This window comes from Etheostoma cragini, chromosome 7 (assembly GCF_013103735.1).
Source record: "Etheostoma cragini isolate CJK2018 chromosome 7, CSU_Ecrag_1.0, whole genome shotgun sequence".
Classification (NCBI taxonomy): domain Eukaryota; kingdom Metazoa; phylum Chordata; class Actinopteri; order Perciformes; family Percidae; genus Etheostoma; species Etheostoma cragini.
In genome coordinates this window covers 18363654-18385707 of record NC_048413.1, presented here as the reverse complement: position 1 = coordinate 18385707, position 22054 = coordinate 18363654, and the positions used below count along the sequence as shown (strand labels likewise).

At 39.6% G+C, this 22054-nt stretch overlaps 1 protein-coding gene across 2 annotated transcripts in view; it reads right to left on the bottom strand.

The window, feature by feature from the left end:
• LOC117947324 (kazrin-like) overlaps nucleotides 1-22054 on the bottom strand; it is a 167799-nt gene that overhangs the window by 34016 nt on the left and 111729 nt on the right. For both annotated transcript variants that reach the window (XM_034876143.1, XM_034876144.1), the window contains exon 4: nucleotides 15806-15913. In XM_034876143.1, coding sequence (XP_034732034.1) covers nucleotides 15806-15913 — 108 coding nt within the window. The remainder of the gene's footprint in view (nucleotides 1-15805; nucleotides 15914-22054) is intronic.

Genomic DNA, 22054 nt, shown 5'->3' with positions numbered 1-22054 from the left:
GGCTGTCCAGTGGAAACAGCTTCTGTTTTATAGCCTGGTTCAGAGAATGTGTTAATCCACAGTGTTAAATCCTCTTTGACATCATATCACTCATCTGGAGACACTGCTTTCTCTCTGAGTGACAGCCGTGAGACATCAAGGAGCAATGTAATCTGAAATGATTTGGGGTGTCGTTGCAGGCCTGGCAGAGCTGAGGAATTGATGTTTGATGTGAATTCAACACAGAGAAGATCAAAACTAGCACATTTTTTCCAGTATGCTGCTGGGGAGACTTCAACAGCAGGTATGATTATACATAATCAGCTGCTCTGGTTACAAGCACTAATGGCTGCATGAATAATGTTGTACAATTTTAGTTTGTAAAGACAGACAGCAGATTACCTAAGTGGTAACCACAGATGATGTCAAAGAAATGTGAGACGTAAAGGTGAGTAACTGAGCACAATTGCAAATGCATAACCACAGAAGGGATAGTAAGGATTATGCAAAGAAGGCCATCCATAGCCTCAAGGTGTTTGTTTAGCTTTGAAATCACAAATTGTGACACAACCACACCTCAGGGTTAGGTCTGATGGATTTGTGTGACATGTTTCAAAAGCATACAGACATACAGACAGTTTAACTCTACATTTATGGGTTGCTAGGACATTGGACTTCTGCAAAACGTCCACAACAAAAAACTGGGTTTATCTGAATTATGTGAACTTTGAACTCTGTGTTTGGGCTATTTTTAGTCTGAGGTTGAAGGGCAGGTGAAGTACCAGTATGTAGATAAAATGCAGGTATTTGGAAGCAAAAAAGCAGAGCAGTTCTCAAAATGTAAACACTTCTCAGTTGTTGTAATTTAATGCTTTTTAGTTATAATGGTCTGAAACCAGTTTGGCTGACGCAGCACAAATCCCTGTGTGAATGTAAAACTGGTATCCAGGCTACACACTGCCGCCAACAACCCCAGACCACAGTGTTTACAATAGAAACAGAACACAATGCCTTCTTCTCAATGACCATAAAAACACTGTTGTTGGTTTACAAACTTCACTGCACAAAACCTAGACTGTGATCTGGTCACTGATGAGTAGCCCAGCCAAACTCCCTTGCAACATACTCAGAACAAATACTACACTGCACTATGACACCTCTGTCCAGAAACAGCTTAGAAAAGTATGAATCATGATCATATCTTTTGTCTCTACATCTCTCCCATCTGATTCTTTGCCAGTTGGGGAAAGAGTCTCAGCTCAATCTAACATTAAAGACAACTGTCTGCAGGGAAATCAATTAATGGTGGAGTCTCTGACTCTGAGGTCAGTGCAGGTTAAAGTCTCCCAACGGCTCAGTGGGTGATCCACTATGAGACATGAGTCCAGCCAACACGTGAAATTGTCACTGTTCAAGCTTGAAGCAGACATATCCCCCCTGCTGGGATCTGTAGTCCAGAAAGACACTGAATTTTTACTGTTCAAAAGTGCAGGACTTAAACATACTATTTTCTTATTAACACAGGTGCACTTGTCTTTTCCACTGACTCACCAGAACTTCCCTGCTCCCCGTCAGACTTCATCCCGTCCTTTGAGAGGAGTTTCACAGAGGATTCCAGGGTTCCAGGATCTGTCAGGTGTGTGCTGGAGACTTTCAGGACAGACAAGAAGACAAACTCCAAAAAATCCTTCTTTCTCAAGCTCCTTCTTACTCAAACCACATCCATTTTGAAAGGTAAACTAACTAAATCTAAAATCAAGCTTAGTTGACACCAGGAAATACATCCAGGAGCTGCCGCTGTGTCTTTCTCTCTCTGAGTGTACCTGTCCAAGGCGACTCCCACGGTTCCAATGATACAGTACACTCCGCCCCTCCCCCTTAACTCAAATAGTTTACTGGTTAAGGAGGAGGAGCTGAGCTGTCACAATGAGTTTCCCACATTGCTCAAACTCACACACACACACACACACACACACACACACAAGCCCAGCCTATGTGTGGGCAGGTGAGTGTGTATGTAGTCTTACTACAAGGAAGCAAGCAGCACAGCAACAGGTCTCCCAGCTGTTGACTTGCCTGAGGGTTTCAGTTACCTAATACCTTTAAAACAACACCTATGATATCAGGAAAATGACCACTGCAATGGGGAACACTTGCCAAAGAAAAATACTGGTCTTTGGTCTTATTTTTGCCTGCATTAATGATCAGTAAATTTAAAAAAAAAAAGGTTTTGAGATGAATGTCTTTGTGTCTTTTCTTTCAAGGCCATCAGTTAATATTTTGAGTAACTGGAACAGATTACCATGGGAGGGAGTCATAAAGATTAAAGTAAGTCAAAGCACCACAATAATGGTTGGATTAAGAACTACATCCATGGGATACACACAGGATATTGTCATCATCCAGTGGATTACGATAGAGCTTGCTTTTAAATTGTAATAAACTAATAATCTATGTTTACATTTCAAAAGTTATCTTTTAAAGCCTTCTACATTTTTGTTTAATTAAAAAAGAAAAAGAAATTCTCTGGTTGGCATGGAAAGAAAGCAATCAGACTTTCAATATCAGTGTAGACACGTTGTTCACACAATGCTTGTTTTATTCAACCACCTCCGCAGTGACATGTAGTCCGAGGCAGGTAGGGGAATGAGGGATTAATGATCAGGTGCGAGTAGTCATACAGATGAAAGCCCTACTTTTAAACGAAGATGATAAAGCATATTAATCTGCCTACAAGGACAAAGATTAAAACTCTTAAACTAAAGAGAATGATGAGTACGACATAAATTTAAACCCCTACAAGTATGGCACACACAGAATAAGTCATAAAAAATGTCAAAACAGCAACTTTAAAAGACTCCTCAAACAATGATTGAATTGTATATTGAAGTTACTTCCCTTTCATGCTTGTAATCATTTCAAATAGCATTCTCTGTGGAGCCTTTGTGTGCCAATATGAAGATTATCAACGAATATTATTAGAAATAATTCCTATTTTATCAGCTGATTAATTCAGTCAAATTGATCACATCATTATTTTTTTTAAAGGTTCCCAACTCACACTTCCATACAGAATCCAACAGCCCTTTCTACTCTCAGCACATGGGTCACCTTACCCCCTTGTTCAACAGCAGCTTCTGTGTCTGGGAGGGAGGATGGGCGTAGGACGTCTTCAACATGTTATTGTAAAGGGGCGGGATGTGGAACAGGTCACTCCCTTTAAATATCTGGGGGCAATCATTTACTTATAGACCAATGGAGCCCACATCTACCAGAAGGCAAGGCAGCGGATTGAGAAGCTTCAACGTCGGCAAACACAAGCTGCCCATGGTCTTCAGGTCACTCACTCAGATTAGTATTAGCTATAACATTATCCCCTGGCATGGGAACCCCCCAGGTAGACACAGCAACAAGCTGACCTAGGTGGTTAACAAGGCCAGCAACATCACTGGAAATAAACAATTGCTATATCAGAGCCTATACTATAATTCCTATCGAAAAAGGCAACCCAGGTCTATCTGACTGACTCCACCCACTCCCTTTCACTAGTCATTCCAGCCATTGCCATCTGGCAGGAGACTCAAGGTCCCACTAGCCAGGAAAAATGGGTACAAAGTTTAACTTGTGGCCTCTGCTGTGGCCATCCTAAACAGAGACATAATACAGAAAATGTCCATCCATCGCCACTCGCTTGTTTTCAGGTCGTGGAGGCAACCGGTCTAGTAAGTAGCTCAGTCCTCCCTCTCCCCAGCTACGGATTCTGGCTCCTCCTGGTGGATTCCCAGATCAGGTGAGATATATAATCCCTCTAGCGAACACTGGGTTTACTCTGGTGTCTTCTCCAAGCTGAACGTAACTGGAAGACCTCCAGTGCGAGGTGCCCAGGCACTTTCCAGATGCCCAAACCACCTTGGCTGGCTTCTTTCTGCTTTACTGCAGACAACGCACCAATCCGCCTGTTCTACCACTCCGGGGCGTTTGAAAATGTATTTCAGCTGCCCTTTATTGTGTGTTTTACACTGTGTTGCCAAATTGCCAAATGCAAATTTCCATTTAATGTAATGTAATGTAATGTAATGTGCAATAAAGTTTCCTTGTCTTATCTTACATTAAATATGTGGGCCACACAGCCCGTGTGCTGCTGCAAAAAATGAAATTAGTCCACCCACAATTGTTACAGGACACTTGTAACGCTCTATTAATCAACCAGGCGCTTTAGACTCAACCTGACATTAGTCTTGTAGATTGTAGAACTTGCTTGCATAACAGTGTAGAAAACAGTGCAGGTCTTGTATGTATGTCATGTACCTTTTAATTCATCAACAGTAATTAATAATAAACTATGCTTAATTACATGGCTCATTGTAGCCTTTATAACGTCCCACTGACCAGAAAAGCTTGTCTTAAGCTCAAACACGGCAACTCACAAAACTGGGGACAAGTATATTCAGTAAATAATTCTAAAGTGATGCAGTTTTATTGTCAGTTATCTAGCTGATGTTAGTATCAAAAGGCCATGTGTACACTTCAGAACAATGAACCAACATCCCAAAAGTGTCTGTGATGCCTATTGCTGTTATGTCAAAATCAATCAATAACTATGTCAGAAACCTTCATTGGATTCTCTGCAGAGTTGATAATCATTCAATGTATCATCACTCTCTCTGAGACAACAAAACAGCTAAAGAAATGAATCTCTTCATGTCTATTGTGTCCATTCACATTGGATAAAGTGAGGCAATTGTATGCTATCTACTCAAAGGCTCATGCAGGTCTGCAGCACAACTGATATGCATCCGATTAAAAGCTAAAGGGACAGGCTAAAGATAACTGTGAGGAATGCGTTGTGAACATGTGGGTGCATTTGAGTATATGATGATTTCACTTCTTGATAACACACAGGAGGCTCAGCAGATAGCGAGGAGAGAGCTGCTAAACTATTTTGTACTACGCCATTGGAATCAAGTCATTGGTTTTTGTTAGACCTTATTTTCCTCTTACCGTTGCAAGCTTGTTTCATAAAATGGTAACACACCTTTTAATGCCAGGGAATAGGAAAGCTGCAGTAGTTATATTGGCTTTAAAGCACATTGTGTGTCTCTGTCTAGTACCAAATGGCTTAATACAATTCAAAGACTGAGAGAGGACTCAGCAATTTCCCCATTCTAGAGAAAAGAAACTCAGAACGAGAATCTGAGAAAAAACATAATCGTGCCATTTATCATGTAACGCTGTGGGTTGTAAAGTTATTTAATGAAATTGTGTGGGTCAAATAGTCTGCTGGAGTGGATGAGAAATGTTTGCAGGGCAGTTTGCAGAAGGAGGTCATTTTTTGTGACAAAGGTGGTTTGCCATCTAAACAGAGTTCATGCTATCATTGTGGGCCACCAAGCTCCCACCTGTGCAAAAGTAAAAGCTTGCATATTTAACAAATACAGAAATTTACAAGCAAAGTACATTAGACCACATTAACAAACTAGCTGTGCTTGCTCAGATGGTAGACTACATCATATTAATTATGCTATTCGAGCTCCAAACCTGTTGGGACATGCTAGCTGAAGTGTAAGGTACCTAGGATGTGGTCCAGCTGCAGCTCAGTCACAGACACTTATGAAGATGAAGTGCTAATCAGCAGGTCTGTTGAGTTTCCTAATTAAAAGAATATACTTGGCACATGACGGCTATTTACACTACATTAATATAACATCATTCACACTACAGGAACAGGGGAACCAAAGGAAATTTGTTTTAAGTGACATGCATGGCTCATGCATCATGATATTGTAAGAAAACAAACAAAAAAACTTGGATGTAAAAAGCAATTTTAGTGAAATTGCTGAAGCTCACCTTGTATGATGCACACACAAGCTATTTTAAATTCTGGGATGCCTGGCGGTGATGAGCTGAGAGCACTATCCCCTTAAGTGAAAATCAATTGAAGGAGACAATCTTTCTTTCTCTGCAGACAGTTAACACAATTCCCTTTAAAGCTCATGTTGCAGGTTTAATTTTCCAAGGAATTTGAGCAATTTGCTTGTTAATAATAAACATTTTGTTATCCATTGTATTGGATGGTGTTGGAAATCACAAAACGGAATATAATACAAAAAGTAGGCACTATTTTACAGTGGTTTGCAATGATTCTCCTTTCACCTACAATGCATTGCATGACGTAATGTTGTGGAGAAAACAGAGCAGCCCACCTTGTCTTTGCCACTGGTCTTGCCTAATATGGCTTTTGGTCTTTTATTAACAGTTAAGGGTCTCGAACGAGTCCGGGTGTCTTTATTTTGTTTATAGTAATATTGTTATACGTTTAAAAAAAAAAAACTTTTGAAGGATACAACGATGTACAAATACTTGTACTGTTGAGCATACTGTGAAAATGGTTCTTAGCTAATCGTAATCTAGTAGTGATTACTAAAATAGTGATTTAGTTCCAGGTCCATGCGGCTATCTGTGTGTGTTATCCAACCTGCTCCTTCCTTAAAAACTTCCATATTGATTTATTTTAAAATTCTGCGCTTTGTTCTCAAATAAAAACGACAAATGTTAAATGATACTGTTCATTGTTGTTTAACACAACTTTTAATGTTTTCGGAAAAAACATGTCTTTCCTATTAACCCACGTTTTCTACACTACATCTTGAATAAAGCTATATTGTCATTGAGTTGCTCAAATGCTCAGTACTAGTTCCTATTGTAGCAGTATCAGTTCTAACACTGCTATTATTAGGTATCACCATAAGCCATTTTGTTTCCTTTAGATTATATGATATCAAGGGGAATGGCTATAATCTCCCAAAATAATTGTCTTGATACTATCATACAGAAGTTACCTTTTTTATATGTTTGTTTTATTTTTATAGCCTGCCTGTATGCACTGAACTGGTATTGTCTAGGAATAAGTAGCCTTTCCTATGACTCAGTCTAAAAAGAATGGTAAAGTAAATATAAACAATTAAAATTCTCATGCGTGCTGGCTTGGAGGGGACCATGAGCCTGTCTGAAATGTGTGTATACTATTTTCTGCACAAACAGATTGAGGCAGCATGCCTCAAATCCTGGATGCTGAGTGAGGCACATCACATCTGCTGATCATGACATGAACACTGTCACTAAACATAAAGAAAACATTGGCGTTCACTTGGTGCCATTCACTGACAGGAAAAAGAAAAGTCATTATTGTATGCCATGCTGCATTGCTAAATGAGAGCAACTCACCAGGAGACTTCCACAACTCTCGGCAATTCCTTATTTTGCACTTTCACATCTAACAGGTTTGGAATTATAGGCTGCTCGCCTTTCCATCTCTCTCATCCCAGTCAGTCGCCATAGTTCTAGTACAAGGCTAAGGCTAATCTCGCCAACGTGACGTCATCACCGATTTGAATTAAAAAACCCGCAAATACCAAAAATTACAAAAAACTGGCAAGTAACACTATTTGGAGACTTTTAAAACATAATATACATATCTTCAGGGCTTTTTGTACCCAATAATCAACAGTGGTGTTTAACCTGCAACACAGCCGCAAGGACAGCAGCACCATACACACTGCCAAGAAGACGTCAACCTTTCATTGTTTATTTGACAAAGAGATAAGAGCACAACAGAGAGAGTGAGAGAAAGATTAGAAATTAATTCTATTCATGTGTGTTTGTGTGTATGTGTGTGCATGGATGGTCAACCTTTTTAATCACTGCAGCTCTTTTCTGTGGCTTGTGAACACAGTGGTGTCCATCTTTTTAAAGCCTGTCTTCAGCACCTTTGTTACAACATACAACGCATGTGTACCATGCAACCCTCTCCTTATCAATTTACACTTTCCTGTTTTTCCATTCCCGTGATTATTCCAACACTGACTACAGTTTGCCCAGAAAAACATTTAAAACCACTCCTGTACAAAGGATCGGCACAAGAGTCAAAAAGTGTGAACTAGAAGGGAGAAAAAATTTGTAGACAGTGAACTGTGAAGATGACAGAGTAGAATGGAAGAACAGTCTGTAAAGGAATTTAATGTTACCTCCTACACCACAAAAAAATGGAAAGAGGGAAATGTTGCAGTCATGTAGTGGTAATGGCAGTCCAGGTCATTGTACAACACTGTCAAGGGTCAATCATGTCTGGATCACATACAGCAGGAAACTGCTGTAATGTGCACTGTTGCTTGAATTTTATTGACTGTTGCATTTTTAGCCATAAGTCAATTTGTGCAGCTGTCAAAGGCAAAGTTTTTTTTTCTGCTCTATACGATTTGGTGTTGATTTGCATTTTAACACAGAGATATCATCAACATTGAAGTTCATATTATGTCTATTGAGGAATCAGGCAGTTTAGAACAAAAATAAGACTGCGTTAAAAAAGTAGCATTGGCGCGGGTGTGTTAGTGGAAACTAGTGGTGGAGAGTAACTAAGTGCATTTCCTCAAATACTTTTTTTAAGTAGATCTCACATATTATAAGTACAAATTTTCACATACGCAATCACTTCCATTTTATGCTACTTAATACGACAGAGTGAGATATTACAGAAATTATACCGTAGTTAACATGCAATATGATTAAACATACCAATAGTGTATACAACAGTTCAACTGAGATCCAACTACAGCATATACTGTTCACATCAATATCAATTAAAGAATAAAAACAAAATGAAGAGCCAAGCTACATTATACTTTCTTTCGAAACTTTAAGTACATGAAGCTGATAATGCATGTAATACAAATGAGGAGGTCTAGTTTCAGTAACACAAGCATTAGTTTGTTGATTAGGTGTCCAACACAGCAGAGCACTTTTTAATACTCTGGAAAGTAGTCAGACCATAAATCAATCCATCTTCCGCCAACAGTTACAAGGTGAAGAGTGCAATTTTGCCATTTATTTTTCAAGGCATACGATGCTGCAAAAGGGAACCCATTTTTTCTGTCAGACAACCTTACATTTTCTTTTGTTGCCAGAGCCCTCTGTGCAGGGACCCTCCCTGTGTCAAAGCAGTTGTCTGACTAAAATGACTGAGGTGTGTTTGGAATGTTGTTTTGTCGCAGTGTTGTTTGTTAATCTGAACACGGCGTTAGATAGGGAACATAAGCAGCTGACTCCTGGCATTGCAAGTGATGACATGTCAGTGCATGATTTGGTGGGTCACCAATGGATAACTGCAGCAGTTTAACAATGTCGAGGTCCTGGATTTTATACAGCCTTCAGGAGGATTTCCCATGACCTCCTTTGCAACCAACCCACATTTTTACTCCTTAGGCAAAGCACGTATATACTGTAAATCTGGAGGGTGGGTCAACATTAAAATGTCAACTAAAGTCTTTTGTTTGAAATGAGACCTAAGGGTGTGCTATCGTATATTTTTTTATGTACTGTAAGTCTAAAAAGTATCTGTCTTTTTGCACTTCATCTTCTGCTCTTTGGCCTATTCTTCAGGATTTCCCGACATCTACTACTTCTTCTCTTTAATACTGTGCATCCTGCATTTACAACTCAGACCATCTCCTCCACTCTTTATCCCTATCATCAACTAGTTTATTTACCTCTCTATTCTCCCACCTTCATGTTCAGTAATCAGTGAAAAGGAACCGGCAGCCATCAGGTGCCACTCAGCTCTCTTCCAGATCTGGCAGCTCAGACAGCCACCATCCCTTTCCACCATCTCCTCCGCTGCCAATTTTCTACCGCCAGACGCCAGCTCAAATTAGCTGCCCATGGGCCTTTTTAACAGCCATTTGAAGGGCAGGCAGAAGGTATTACAACCGGTGACTGGTTGTACCAGTTGGCTGTTCGCCTCGTGTCAGACTCCAAGGTGGAATTTAGAAATAGAAAATACACCTCTAGTGCCACCTTGGTGCCTGGGTGTATATCCAAAACTTAACAAGGTGTAAGTGAAAATGTTGGAAGGGTCTCTTAAACAACAAAACAATTTATTGACAGAGAATATTGAGAAATGTTTCATCCAGAGTGTTGTATTTTGAAAAAGTGAACTGTAAAAAATGTTTGGTGCACTGATTAAAAGCAGTTTATTTCAGCTTGTAATCAACAATAATTATTTCTTTTAATTTATGACTAGATCTTAACTTCATGACACAGACTTGACATGGAACTAAGTCTTAAGAAGCCCTCCTACTTCCTTAACCACAGATGTCCAACAGTAAGTTCTTGGGGTTAGGTTGGATTATGCAGATCAGTGAGGGGTTCATAAAATAACAGGTTTAAATTTTTGCAAAGTACACATAAATATGTACTTTTTGTTTACTTTTTTGACCTCCCTTGTGTGCTTCAAAATACATTTGGTGTGACTTGGTGACACTATCACCAGCAGATTGAAGGCTTGCTGAGCTAACAGACAAAGGTTACTGCATGCACATTTGCTGTTTCTGGTCCATTTACTAGAGAGAGAGAGAGAGAGAGAGAGAGAGAGAGAGAGAGAGAGAGAGAGAGAGAGAGAGAGAGAGAGAGAGAGAGAGAGAGAGAGACGTGCTAACAACAAGAATTTCAGACAGTCTGAGACCCGGACATTTTAGATGTACTGATAGTAACATTTTGAAAATATATTTATGTAACTATCTCTGTGGTGCAACCTGCCTCTAAATGGATTCTAAGGAAATAAGAGCAAAGAAGAAAATAGTAGGAGCATTTGGAAAAGACTCAGAGTAGGAAGAGAGGAAGTTATTTTTCCTTTGTTGATTGCTAAAATTAAGTCTTAAATCTGTCCCCCTAGAAATGTTCACTTTTTGACCTTTGAGTTACACTTGTCAATGGTCTGTGAAAGTGACGGCTAAGAATCAGCAGACTGCTGCTCTGCTCCTTTTGTCAATTTCAACCTTTCAGAGGTCTTTTATGAAAAGGCCAGAGGACAGAGGCACACCGGCACCTTTGCATAGGATTGTTGCAGCTTAATTGAGATCTCCTGAGATTTCATTAGATCGTGTGTGGGGGTCCACAGTGTGAATCTTCCAATAGATGTTTATGATGGTAATGTCCACTATGATCTAAAATATATTATTCCTCCTCTTCTTGTCTTTGGTCATACTAGTACAGTCCCCGTTTAACATATGGCTGTTTTGAATGGGTTGATTGCTTGGCCTGTGGTATGGGTTGTTGTTGTTGGGGGTGGCAGTAGCTTAATCAGTAGGGAGTTGGGTTAGTAATACTAATAAAGTATACATTAGATTAAAAGCATATCACCTACTATTAACTTACTGTGTACTCTTACTTCAGATAAAAACATTGTACTAGTACATTTACCTGACAGAGAATGTTGCAGTTTCAGAATATACTTACAAAATGTCACAGTTAAAGTTTTCTTCTTTTGCTGTCTACTTAGAAGTGGTGAATTTCACAGCTCACAGCAACTTAATACGATAAAGTGTCTGGCTTTTGTTTGATATCTCGGCAAAAATGCCTTTTTATTGAGTTTCCTCTGAGCAAAATACTCTTAATGAATTTAAGCTGGACCCTTATTGTAAAAGGTAGACAGAGCCAGAGTTATGGCAGCGTTTTTTCTCAACCTTTTTTACTCAACCTTTATTGTGCAGTTGTTTAGTTTAACTCACAGTTTAATATTATCCAATACTGTCCAAATTCCAAACCTTAAGTTCATTGGCTAGACAGGAAACCAAGGTGAATGGGTTCTTTCAAAGACACACAAACACACACACATTTATTAGAGAGATGAGCAGTCTGAATGTATTATGTCAATACTCCAAATCAGATTTTGAACATGATAATACAAACAATATACAGTTATTGCAATCTGGCATAGATAAATAATGAGTCACATTAAAAAAAAAATAGTATGACATCAGCCATTGTGTCTGAACATTTTGAGTAGCTATTTCTAAAGTGTGTAAATTACAGTGGAGAAGCCTAGATATTGTTGCTGGTGGCAATTTAAGTGCCACCCTCCAAATGGCTACGAGGGCTTTGGTGGAGGCAGGTGTTTTGGAAAGTGTCAGCGCATGAGAAAAATGGAACTGCTCAGCAGAGACCACTCCACCCATGCACCCACACCCACACATACACCATCACATTCTCCTGTTCGTTATTATTCTTTTGTGAATTTCTGTCACTGTCTCTCCGCCCCCCTTTGCTGTATGATTTTCTCTTGTTAATCAGAGTACATTCACAGGCAACATTATGTCCTTAGGCAATCTCTCACCTCTTCTTCATGGTGCTCTTCACATTCCCATCCCCCTGTCCTTCCCTTCTAAGCCTATTTTTTTCTGGAATCCCTGTGTGGCTTTTTTGCACTGACCTTCCTATTTTAACCGTCCCACATGCCAAGCTTCACCCATCTAGTGATAGCATTGCCAGTTAATGTGCAGAAGCTGCACCTGCCTCCATAATGATACAGTGCTCACTGCTTACATTTGTTTCCCCTCTCCTTCCTTGTCTTTCTGACTATCTTACTGCAGTCCCAAAATGAATTTGCTGATAACACAGGCCCTCAGTTCCTTTAGATGAAACTTGTGTTGATATACGTGGCCTTGGCCACTGCAGGGATGTGAGTGTTTTGCCTGAGTCTGCACCTTTACAGCACCCAGGAAACGACCATAGATCGACAGCAATGCACCAGCTGGTTTGTTCTGAAGGACAGTGTGTTTGTGTGCAAAGACATAAACATACAAATTGTGATTATTATTTATGATCTGCTCTACTGACATCCAAACGCCTCAACAAAAAAAATCTTTCAGCATGTTCTGAAATTTCATCAGTTGGACACAAAAAATGTCAACTCCAGATCAGCAGTAGTGCAAGAAGTAGTGAAATCTTTTACTTTAAGTAAAAGTAGTAATACCAAAGAGAATGAAAAAAATGTACTTAAACAAGGAGCGTTGGATGGGCCCTCACTCCTCTGCGCACGTCGGGGTTACTAGCGGACACTGCTCTTTGTGACCGTGCATTAGTCTAACAATACTAACTACACTCAGACAATACAAATCATCACCAATGAAAAGGGAACTCCCTGCTGAGTTCACTGATACTTCACACAAGACTCTAGTCATAGAGTCTAGAGCCCATATCGGCCTGTAGATGTCGTCATGGTTGGAGTCTTCTGAATCGTAAAAGGTTTCGAGCCAACTGGACAATGTAAGATGGTGCATGCTATAAACTCTGCAGGGTGCCCAAACTTTTGCAGATGCCATTTTTTTTATTTCTGTTACTTTGAAAGTGTAAATGATGCAAATAAAAATCTAACTTTTTGTGACATTTTATACAAATGTCTAATCTGTCATTTCAGGAATTTTGGAGATTTACCCATCTTGTCTTGGCTTCTTTATGCACATCAATACAGGTTTTTACCTGGGGTGCCCAAACTTTCAAGCTCCACTGTAATCTCTAAGAGGAGTTTGTTAAAGTACGACATGGGGAAATGGCCAAAATCGCAATAATTTAAAACGTTCATTTGAAAACGGCGGACTTCCTGATAGGTTTAAGGTATGGCTCCAATGAGCTTTTTATTACGTCTCGACATGCTCCTACATATGTTTTGTTAGTCTTAATTTTTCTTTGTAGGGGGCGCTAGCAAGGTATTTTTTTGCCAAAATTCCTGAAACTCTTAAAATACGTACATTTTCACCAGGATTGATGTTACTGACAATTTTGGTGAGTATATATATTTAGATATATATCTATATGTATTATACACACAGTATGTATTGTATTTACAGTATATTGGAATATTACTGTTTTGCCATTACTACAGAGTCATATCATACTGTCCTGAACTGAGTTTCTAGGATTTCTAGGAACTAGGTAATATTGTGCTCCAGAAATTTAGTTTATACACTCAAGTAAAATAAAAGCCGCTCAGAATGGTACTTAGGTTCAGTACTTATCTATCTGGTACTGATCTGCAGTGGTGGAATGTAACTAATGCACCAAATTCTCTTTTTTCCCCCAAACAATCTTGTAAGCACTCTTAGTATCATTCCAACATCGACATACGCTAACAGGACAGCAGAGAGAACTGGCAGCCAAAGAGACCCCTAAGCAGGACACTCTAATGAGGAAAGGGCCCCTGAGGGCTCCTTATGTGACACTAGAGATCCATACTGGAGTTGGCAACCTTACAGGATCCACAATCCAAGAGATGCTTTTGTACTAGTGCCATCGTTAGGTACTTTAATCCTCCAACTTCCTGAAAGAAGCTCTGGTTATGAAAAGGCTGGAACATGGAAACAGACTACAGAGAAACGACTGAAACTGTGTTTGTCTGGAGAGCTGATGACGCCTATGTGGAAACACGTCTGACCACCCAGTTAGATCAAAGTCTGTGAATGAATAAAGACCTTACAGTTTATAGGCTCCTTATTGGGGATCCTTCATAGTGACACAAATGTCTAACAGCACAATTGTAAACACAGATGACTATGAAGCTTGAAAGTATTTACTTTTGACAGAGCCATATTGTAGCATCAGTTTAGAGAAGGTTTGAATTCATTAAATGTAAAACCAATAGCTGTTGAATTAATGTTGGAAAGGTCTCCAGTAGCTGTAAGCCATAAAATACTGTAAGAATTCAGACAACTACTGACTCAGCTCACTGAACTTTCCACATTTATCTTATGAATTTGCGTCAGAACATTAGAATGTGATTGTAGGAGAGTCAACCAAAAACCATAACATTTGAATTCAAATTGACAAAAAAACAAAAAAACTTTAATTTACCTCTAGTTTAACAGCACTGAACTGTTGTTGATTGATACAACTTTAAGTGCTAGTAAATGGTAAGTCAGTAACCACAGGATGTAGCTTTAACTTCTGTGGTGGCCTAAAGGTCAGAGAAGCGAGCTTGGGATCAGGAAGTCCCCAGTTCAATCACCAGACCAACAGGATAAAATCTGGGTGGGGAAAGAGCAGCCCTTGTCCCCTCCCCAATTACCACTACTGAGACAGCAAGGCCCTTAACTCCAACTTCTCCAGTGGAGCTGCTTAGTGGCAAGCAGATCAGACTGTGGTTGTACTGGGCAACTTCCAGGTATGTGTAACTGTGGGAATGTGACAGATGAGAAGTTGTTCTCAATTGACTTACTAGGACAAATAAAGGTTAACTAAATACAATAAAAATGTCTATAAATAAGTCTAAACTGTTAAATGTATACAAATTGCTTATACATGCAATCCTAATATTGCCTCTACCAGCTATCACGACTAAGTTTTCTTCTTCTTTCTTGAGTTGAGTCACATTCTTCATACAAATACAATGTACGTATTTAAATACATACTCAGAACATTTTCAGCCTGGACTATTATTTACTCACTGTGTTGTTATTGTAGACTACATACTGCAGTAGGATGTATAATTTCTGCCCTGCTGGTGCATCCAAGCATGTGACAAGAGGCCAAACTGAAAGAATATAAATTGCACAAAACATAAGCAAACTGATGTCGGTAATTGTTGTGTTCCTGGTTCAACTTGCACACAGACTAAATTGAGAAGCAGCTTTTGTCTGATAGCTGAAAAGCTGTGTGTGATGTTTTTTAAACACAAGACTCGCTGGGTTCATTAGCAGCCAGACGCAACCTGGATCACAGGCAGTCCTCGTTAGCTTACGATAATCACACATATAATATGTGTGATGTGCGCTCATTGTTCAAACAACAGGTGCAAGCAGCAAATGCTGAGAAGGCAGAGGAATAATGCGGAGGTGCTACTATTAAATCCTCCCGCTCTCATGGATTGTGTATTTGCAGGTACTTTTTTGGATTCATATGTATGCCTTGTGACGACATCCTCCACAACATCCTCCCATAGTGGCACTGAAAAAACTTTAAGTCAACCAGCTCTGGTCCAGCAAAACTGTTTAGGTCTTACCTTTGTCCAGAGAAGCATCCGGGGAGTTGAAGTCCATTAAACTGCTGATTTCAGTCTTGTAGCAGAGGTCTGTGGCTGGCGGCCTCTGCCTTGGGTGGGAAGAGGGATCTTGGAGAAAAACAAATGACAAACTAGGTTAATTTAAAAGACAACATGTGGAGGGATTTAGAAAGATAGAAAGTGGAATTAATTAGTATTCTTGGAAAAGAGATTTAAACTCAAGCATCAAGAACATGTGAAAATACTAAATAATTTAAAGTAAGTACAAAGAGAAAAGACATGACCTCACAGATTACTATTATCTTAATTTGAGTTAATGTGTGTGGATTATGTTTGTTGAAGCATGTGGAAGGGCAAATGGAGCTGTGAAATGTGTTTCTAACAATCATTTAAAATGACTATACAGATAGCAACAGCAATAGGAGAACAAGAGGAAAAGACTGTGTACACCCAAACAGCATGATAATGCATGATAGATTAAAGTCCTCATCAGTGTGGGTTTACCTCTATGCAAACAATGCACAAGGAAACAAAATGATTAATGCAGCACACCACACATCCCTCTTAATACACACATAATGAACTTTTACTCCTCACTCCTTACACTGTACAAACTCTGCAGTACCTCACCATTCATCAACACAGCTACTGTCTCTGGGGAGAGCGTGAACACCTCGCTGCAGCAAACGCAGACAATCTTAAACACATGCAGGCACACAAACACAGTTGCTACTTTGAGAGACTGCTGCATATAAATATTAGCATTTTTATGACCAAAGTGTGATTTGATTTCTGGCGAGGCTCCAGGTCAACTCACATATGTTTTTGCAAAAATGACGTTGTCAATTCACCATTTGCAGTTCACTTCTGCCATCCTCCCATCCTAGCCACAGATGCTTTCATTCCAAAGTAAAATTTGCAAAAGCTTGCCACTTTTTAAAGGAAAGTCAACTGAAGATGGCAAAAAAACATTAAAGGATTTAAGATTCTGCTTTGCTCTCTCGCACACATTTACATTTCTTTCCCAGCAAACTCCATGTCATCCACTTCTTCCACCCCGCTCCTTATCCCTATCTGTCATTTCTGCCATCAGTCCACCACCCACCTACAGAGAGCCCTGTTATTGTTTGAATTATTTGCAGTAATTGAGCACAGATGTGTCTGAGTGAAGAGCTTGAGGTCTAGGGTGGTGTTGTCATTATGTCGAGATAAATCATCATTATTGTCGAGATGGACTTTATTGAGCTTTATAGAGCTGCATAAGGGCTGTGTTCAGAAAAATGCCTTTTTCTGAATATAGCATTTTTTAATTAAGACATGGAATATTCCATCATTGTTCGGGTTTTTAGAAGCATTCTGTGGACATGTATACAGCGCATTCGTAATATGCATCTCAGTCAGGTTTTTTCCACAGTTTACGACCTCTTGCCTGTTTACAGCTTATGGTCAGCCCTGTGCGTTGCTATGGTTGCTGTACACAAACAGTTTGCAAAACAGATCTGACAAGAAGGTGACACACAGCTACTTTTAAACATTATAAAATTCGGTAGCAACACGTTTTGGGATATGTACACATTGCTATACCAACCTTTTCAAGAGGCTAATTGAAGAATTGAAAGAAGGACGCTGTGTTGGCATAGTCCAACAAGTCTGCTGCCGCTGGTAAACTTTGAAGAAATTGTATTTCACGCGGCTACATGTAAACGGGACAATGAGTGGAATAGTCACTTTGATTAGCCATGTAAAACGCTTAGTTGGAATATCATATTTTTCGTAATAAGGGCAGAAACCAGAATATTACATGCATGTAAACATAGTCACTGTTGTTCTTTGACCATGAAAACTGTTATACAACAGAAGTGTGTCTTCAGTGACCCTGCCTACCTGACTGCAGGTTCCTATGGGAGTCTGATGCTAACCTTTACAATGTTGCAGTACAACTTACATGGAGGACTCAGCCTTTGTCAACAAGAGCCCCCTGTAGTTCCTCTTCTCAGCAGGGATGAAGCACAAAATCCTTGTCAGTGAGACATGAATCTCCCAAAATAAACTATTCCCTCAAATTAGAGGAAGCTAAACCTCCTTCACCCTACAGACTCTAAAGGAAGATGGAGTTCAAACTACAGACTTCATTGTGTGTTTTTTTTTTGTGTTTTTTTTTTTTAACTCAGACGCATGCTTGAGGGGATCCAAATATTTAGTAGTCGGTCAAAAGGTAATCTGCAAAGCCGATATATATAAAGCCGCAACATTCAGGCACACAAGGCTTCAACACGCTGCTTCAGTTTGATTGTTGTTGCTGTTACTGAGAGTGCCACTGAAAATAGGTCTCTTTTAATATTTCTATTTACCGATGCAGTATTATTATTGGCTGTCACCAATTTGCTTCTATTTGAGCAAGGTTGGAGGTAGCACCATTCATCTATACAGGCCCATACGTCCTTCCCTACAGAATGAACTGACAGCAATTTGTACATCAGTGTATTTGTCTGTAATTGGCCCATGAACACTGCAGTGATCAGTGTTGTAGCAATTATATCAACACCAGTTTACCGTTATGGTTCTCAGTTGTTATCAAAAACACATGCTCTTTTTCTCTCTGAAAAGGTTCTGACAAGTCCAACCACTCAGGATAACTTTACTTTCAATTAACCAAGCATAATAATAACAGACTTTATCTTATGGAGACCTTGATACCTTGACATAGCAGGAAGAGGACTCCCATGCTCTATTAAGACGTAGAATGATTGAATGAAACAACCAATTATATCCAGTTACTGCACTAGAACACAGTACTCTACATCCACGCAGAGTACATTCACAGACTTTGGAGAATATTGTAGAGGTAATTCAAGCATTCCCAGCTATAATGAGCTGAACTTTGTATGATTATGATATATAACTTGCCATTTTCTAACACTCCTCTGGTTGAATGTTCCAACTGTCCTAAAGACAGATCAAGATGAATAACTAGTCTTCATGGTTGGACTGTTCTCTCTTTCTGTTTCTCTCATTCCTGTCACCACCCCTCTCCCTCGAGTCCTCTCTTCTTCCTTAGCTGACTTTACTTAACTGACTCACCTCTCCTTTCCCCTCCTCATTTTCTATCCTTTCTCTTTTGCCGTTTAATGGGGTTTCCCAAGCTCTTTACTCTTCTGATGTGGCCATATTTTATCTGTTGGCACAGTGCAGGAAAAGATGATGGCTGGAACAAAAGAAGGCTCTAATGAGTAGTGGAGGTGATTAAGGAATGAATAGGCACTGTTGCTGGAACCTTCAACAAGGCGCCCATGTTCCCCGACTCAGTCTGCAATCTGCAGATAGGCACTGCCTCTCTTTTCTTACAACTGCCACCCGCTTTTAATTGCACTGACATTCTCTGGTCTCGAGGCTGCCGGACTTGTGATAAAGCTTGCGTATTCATGCATTAATCATCAGTAGCTAGGACAGGCCTTTCCGCCCTGCAGCACATGCCTCAAGACCCCAATTCAAGGTGCCCTATAAATACACTGCAGATAACTGGAACTAATGGACCACAGGTGGGATTTTGGGGAGCTAGCACTTAACGTTTAGCTGCCCACGCTAACCATCGGCGATCTCAAGACGACTCGTTGTCAATTCATATTGTAATGAAAGGTTGCTGAATGTACTAGGCAGACCATTCAAAAGAAACCTACATGTTGGGGATATTATTAGTTGGTGTAAGGAGGACTCGGGAGAAAATGAGCTGCCGTCTTAGAGACTAAACCAAGAAGAAGCGGGCTTTTGTCAGTATGTGAATGGCATTTTCATAGTGGCCATCATAGGAATGAACACATCCCCACTGTATGTAGAGTGACAAATGGCCCATTTGCTGTGCTCCATGGCAGACCAGAGACAGGTGCCTGCAAGCACTACAGCTTTGAAATGGCCTGAGCACGGCCACTTCAACACCACATTTATCCCTGGAATCAAAGCACTTTAGGAGATGGAGAGCTATGTGACAGCTTCTAGCAGAAAACTGAATGGTGATGAAACTTGTCCTTTGCCAACATGCTGCATTTATATCCCATTTGATAGGCTTTAAATAACATATGAATTCCACCTTCAGTGTGTTCTTATCTTTACTGACACTCTTCCCCAGCCGGCTGTAGCTGTAGCTGTGAGGATGTTTATATTATGCATACAGAGATAATGAGAGATTAGATATGGCTACAGTAATGCCATGTGCCACCTTTAACTGTTAGAAGCATAGACAGCTGCGGTTATTTGAACCACCAGTCTTCATTTGTGAAGATCCGTTGTGCGTTAAGATGTTGTAAAGTTGTCTTGGGGGTGAATTAGAATGCACTTTGTTAATTTCATAGATCAAACATAGTTACAGTACAGTTTGTTGTTGGAAAATCTGAAGACAAGTATTTGAAATGATAAGGAGAAAAGCACACTTCTAAGTTGTCTTAAAGGTCTAATGTGTAATATATTTACTGTAATAAATCCAAAAATGCTAAGTTGAAAGACTATCTTTTCTTACAACAATTGTAATGCCAGTATTTTCTCCATTTGTAATTTCTGTTCTGTGACGGAATGTCTGTCTGTGTTTTGCCCTGTGTGTTGTTATCAACTGCCCAGTTTAACAGCCAGGCCGGGTTGCCAGATATATCTGTAAAAACTTAAACCCAGCTCGCTACGGTTGTAACATTAGTACATCCATGAAAGCAGCAAACAAACAAACAGGATCAACAGAAATAGATTCTAACCGACCTTAAAAAAAACATGGCATGTTTCTAACAGTTGCGTGACCAGAGACGTAACAAATCCTGGGTAAATATTGGAGATGTATTTTAAAGACTGAGCTGGGTAACGCCGCAATGCTAACCCTGCTAACGTTACCAGAAGAACCAGGACAGCAGGCCACGGCTGTTTAAAACATGTAGCCTTTTCAGCAGCCGTACCTGACAATGGTGAGTTATTTTGAGCCAACAGAGGGGGCTGTAAATTGGGAAGAGAGGACCGTAAATTAGCTGTGTGTTTAGCAATTGTTGCCATAATTCTAAGCCAATAAAGTTTGTGTATTTCAGTTGGGTGGAAAAGGTTGGCAAGGTTGTGGAATTCTAAGCCGAGGAAGAGTGTCTGTCATTTGGGTACAGAGCTTCGCGTGAGCACAGGCTTTTACGACTGTCAATATAGCCAGCATCAAACGTTAGCCACTCTGCTGTGCTGTGAAGTAAGGCCTGGCTATGTGAGACAAGCAGCTAGAAACATTGTTGTGGTTGCTGCGGTCTCAGCCTTGCAACCTCCGTGCACTTCAACTTTGAAGAGGAGGGGGCAAGGGAGATAACTCTCCAGTATTTTGAACATGTACTGCAGTAACTATAACTAACTACTAACTACTAACTATAAACACTAGCTGTCAGTATTACATATTGAACCTTTAAAGGACTAATTTAACATTTTGGATCATACGTTTTTCACTTCATGGCGGAGAGATAGATGAGAAATTGATCTTCATTGATCATCTTCATGTGTGTCCATTTAACCTATAGGTGTGTATTTCCCAAGGTTATTCCTTTGAATCTAGAATATTCATTTTAGTTTGAAATTCTTTTATTAGGATAACTCCTTGAGATCTCGTTTTCAAGGGGGTCCTGGACAAGATACCTAACAAACAGTGCACATATACGAAAAAGATAAGTAAAACAGAACAAAACAGACACAAAAGAAAAAGAAAAAAAAAATTACAAAACAACACACAGAGCTTACAATTACAAGATAATAAGTAAAAGATTGCATTTTCATTCAGAAACAGATCCTAACATGATCATTCAGAATATAGCCAAGGTTTACTGTTAAATGTCAGCATGTGCAGTTAGTAGGAATGAGTATGAGCAATGCAATACACAGAATCAGCAGAATCCATTATTGGCAGTATAAGTTGAAGAGCAATTTTTTTTCTGACCTTAAGTGGGAAACAGTTTCTGAAATGGAAACGGAGACTAAGACTATAATTCAATTTATGTACAACATGATTATTATTGTATTTAAAAGAAAGCTCAGAGTCAAAGTATAGGTCCATGAATTTTATATGGTCAACTTTCTGCAATGTAGTGCTATCCAGACAGAAAATACAACATGAATGTGTTTTGCATTTGAGTTTGATGTTCTTTTGAGTGCCAAAAATGATACTATGTGTTTTTGTTTTTTTATATTTATGAGTACATTATTAGCTGAAAGCCAGCGCTGTAAATTATTAAAATCTGAATGTAGATCTGC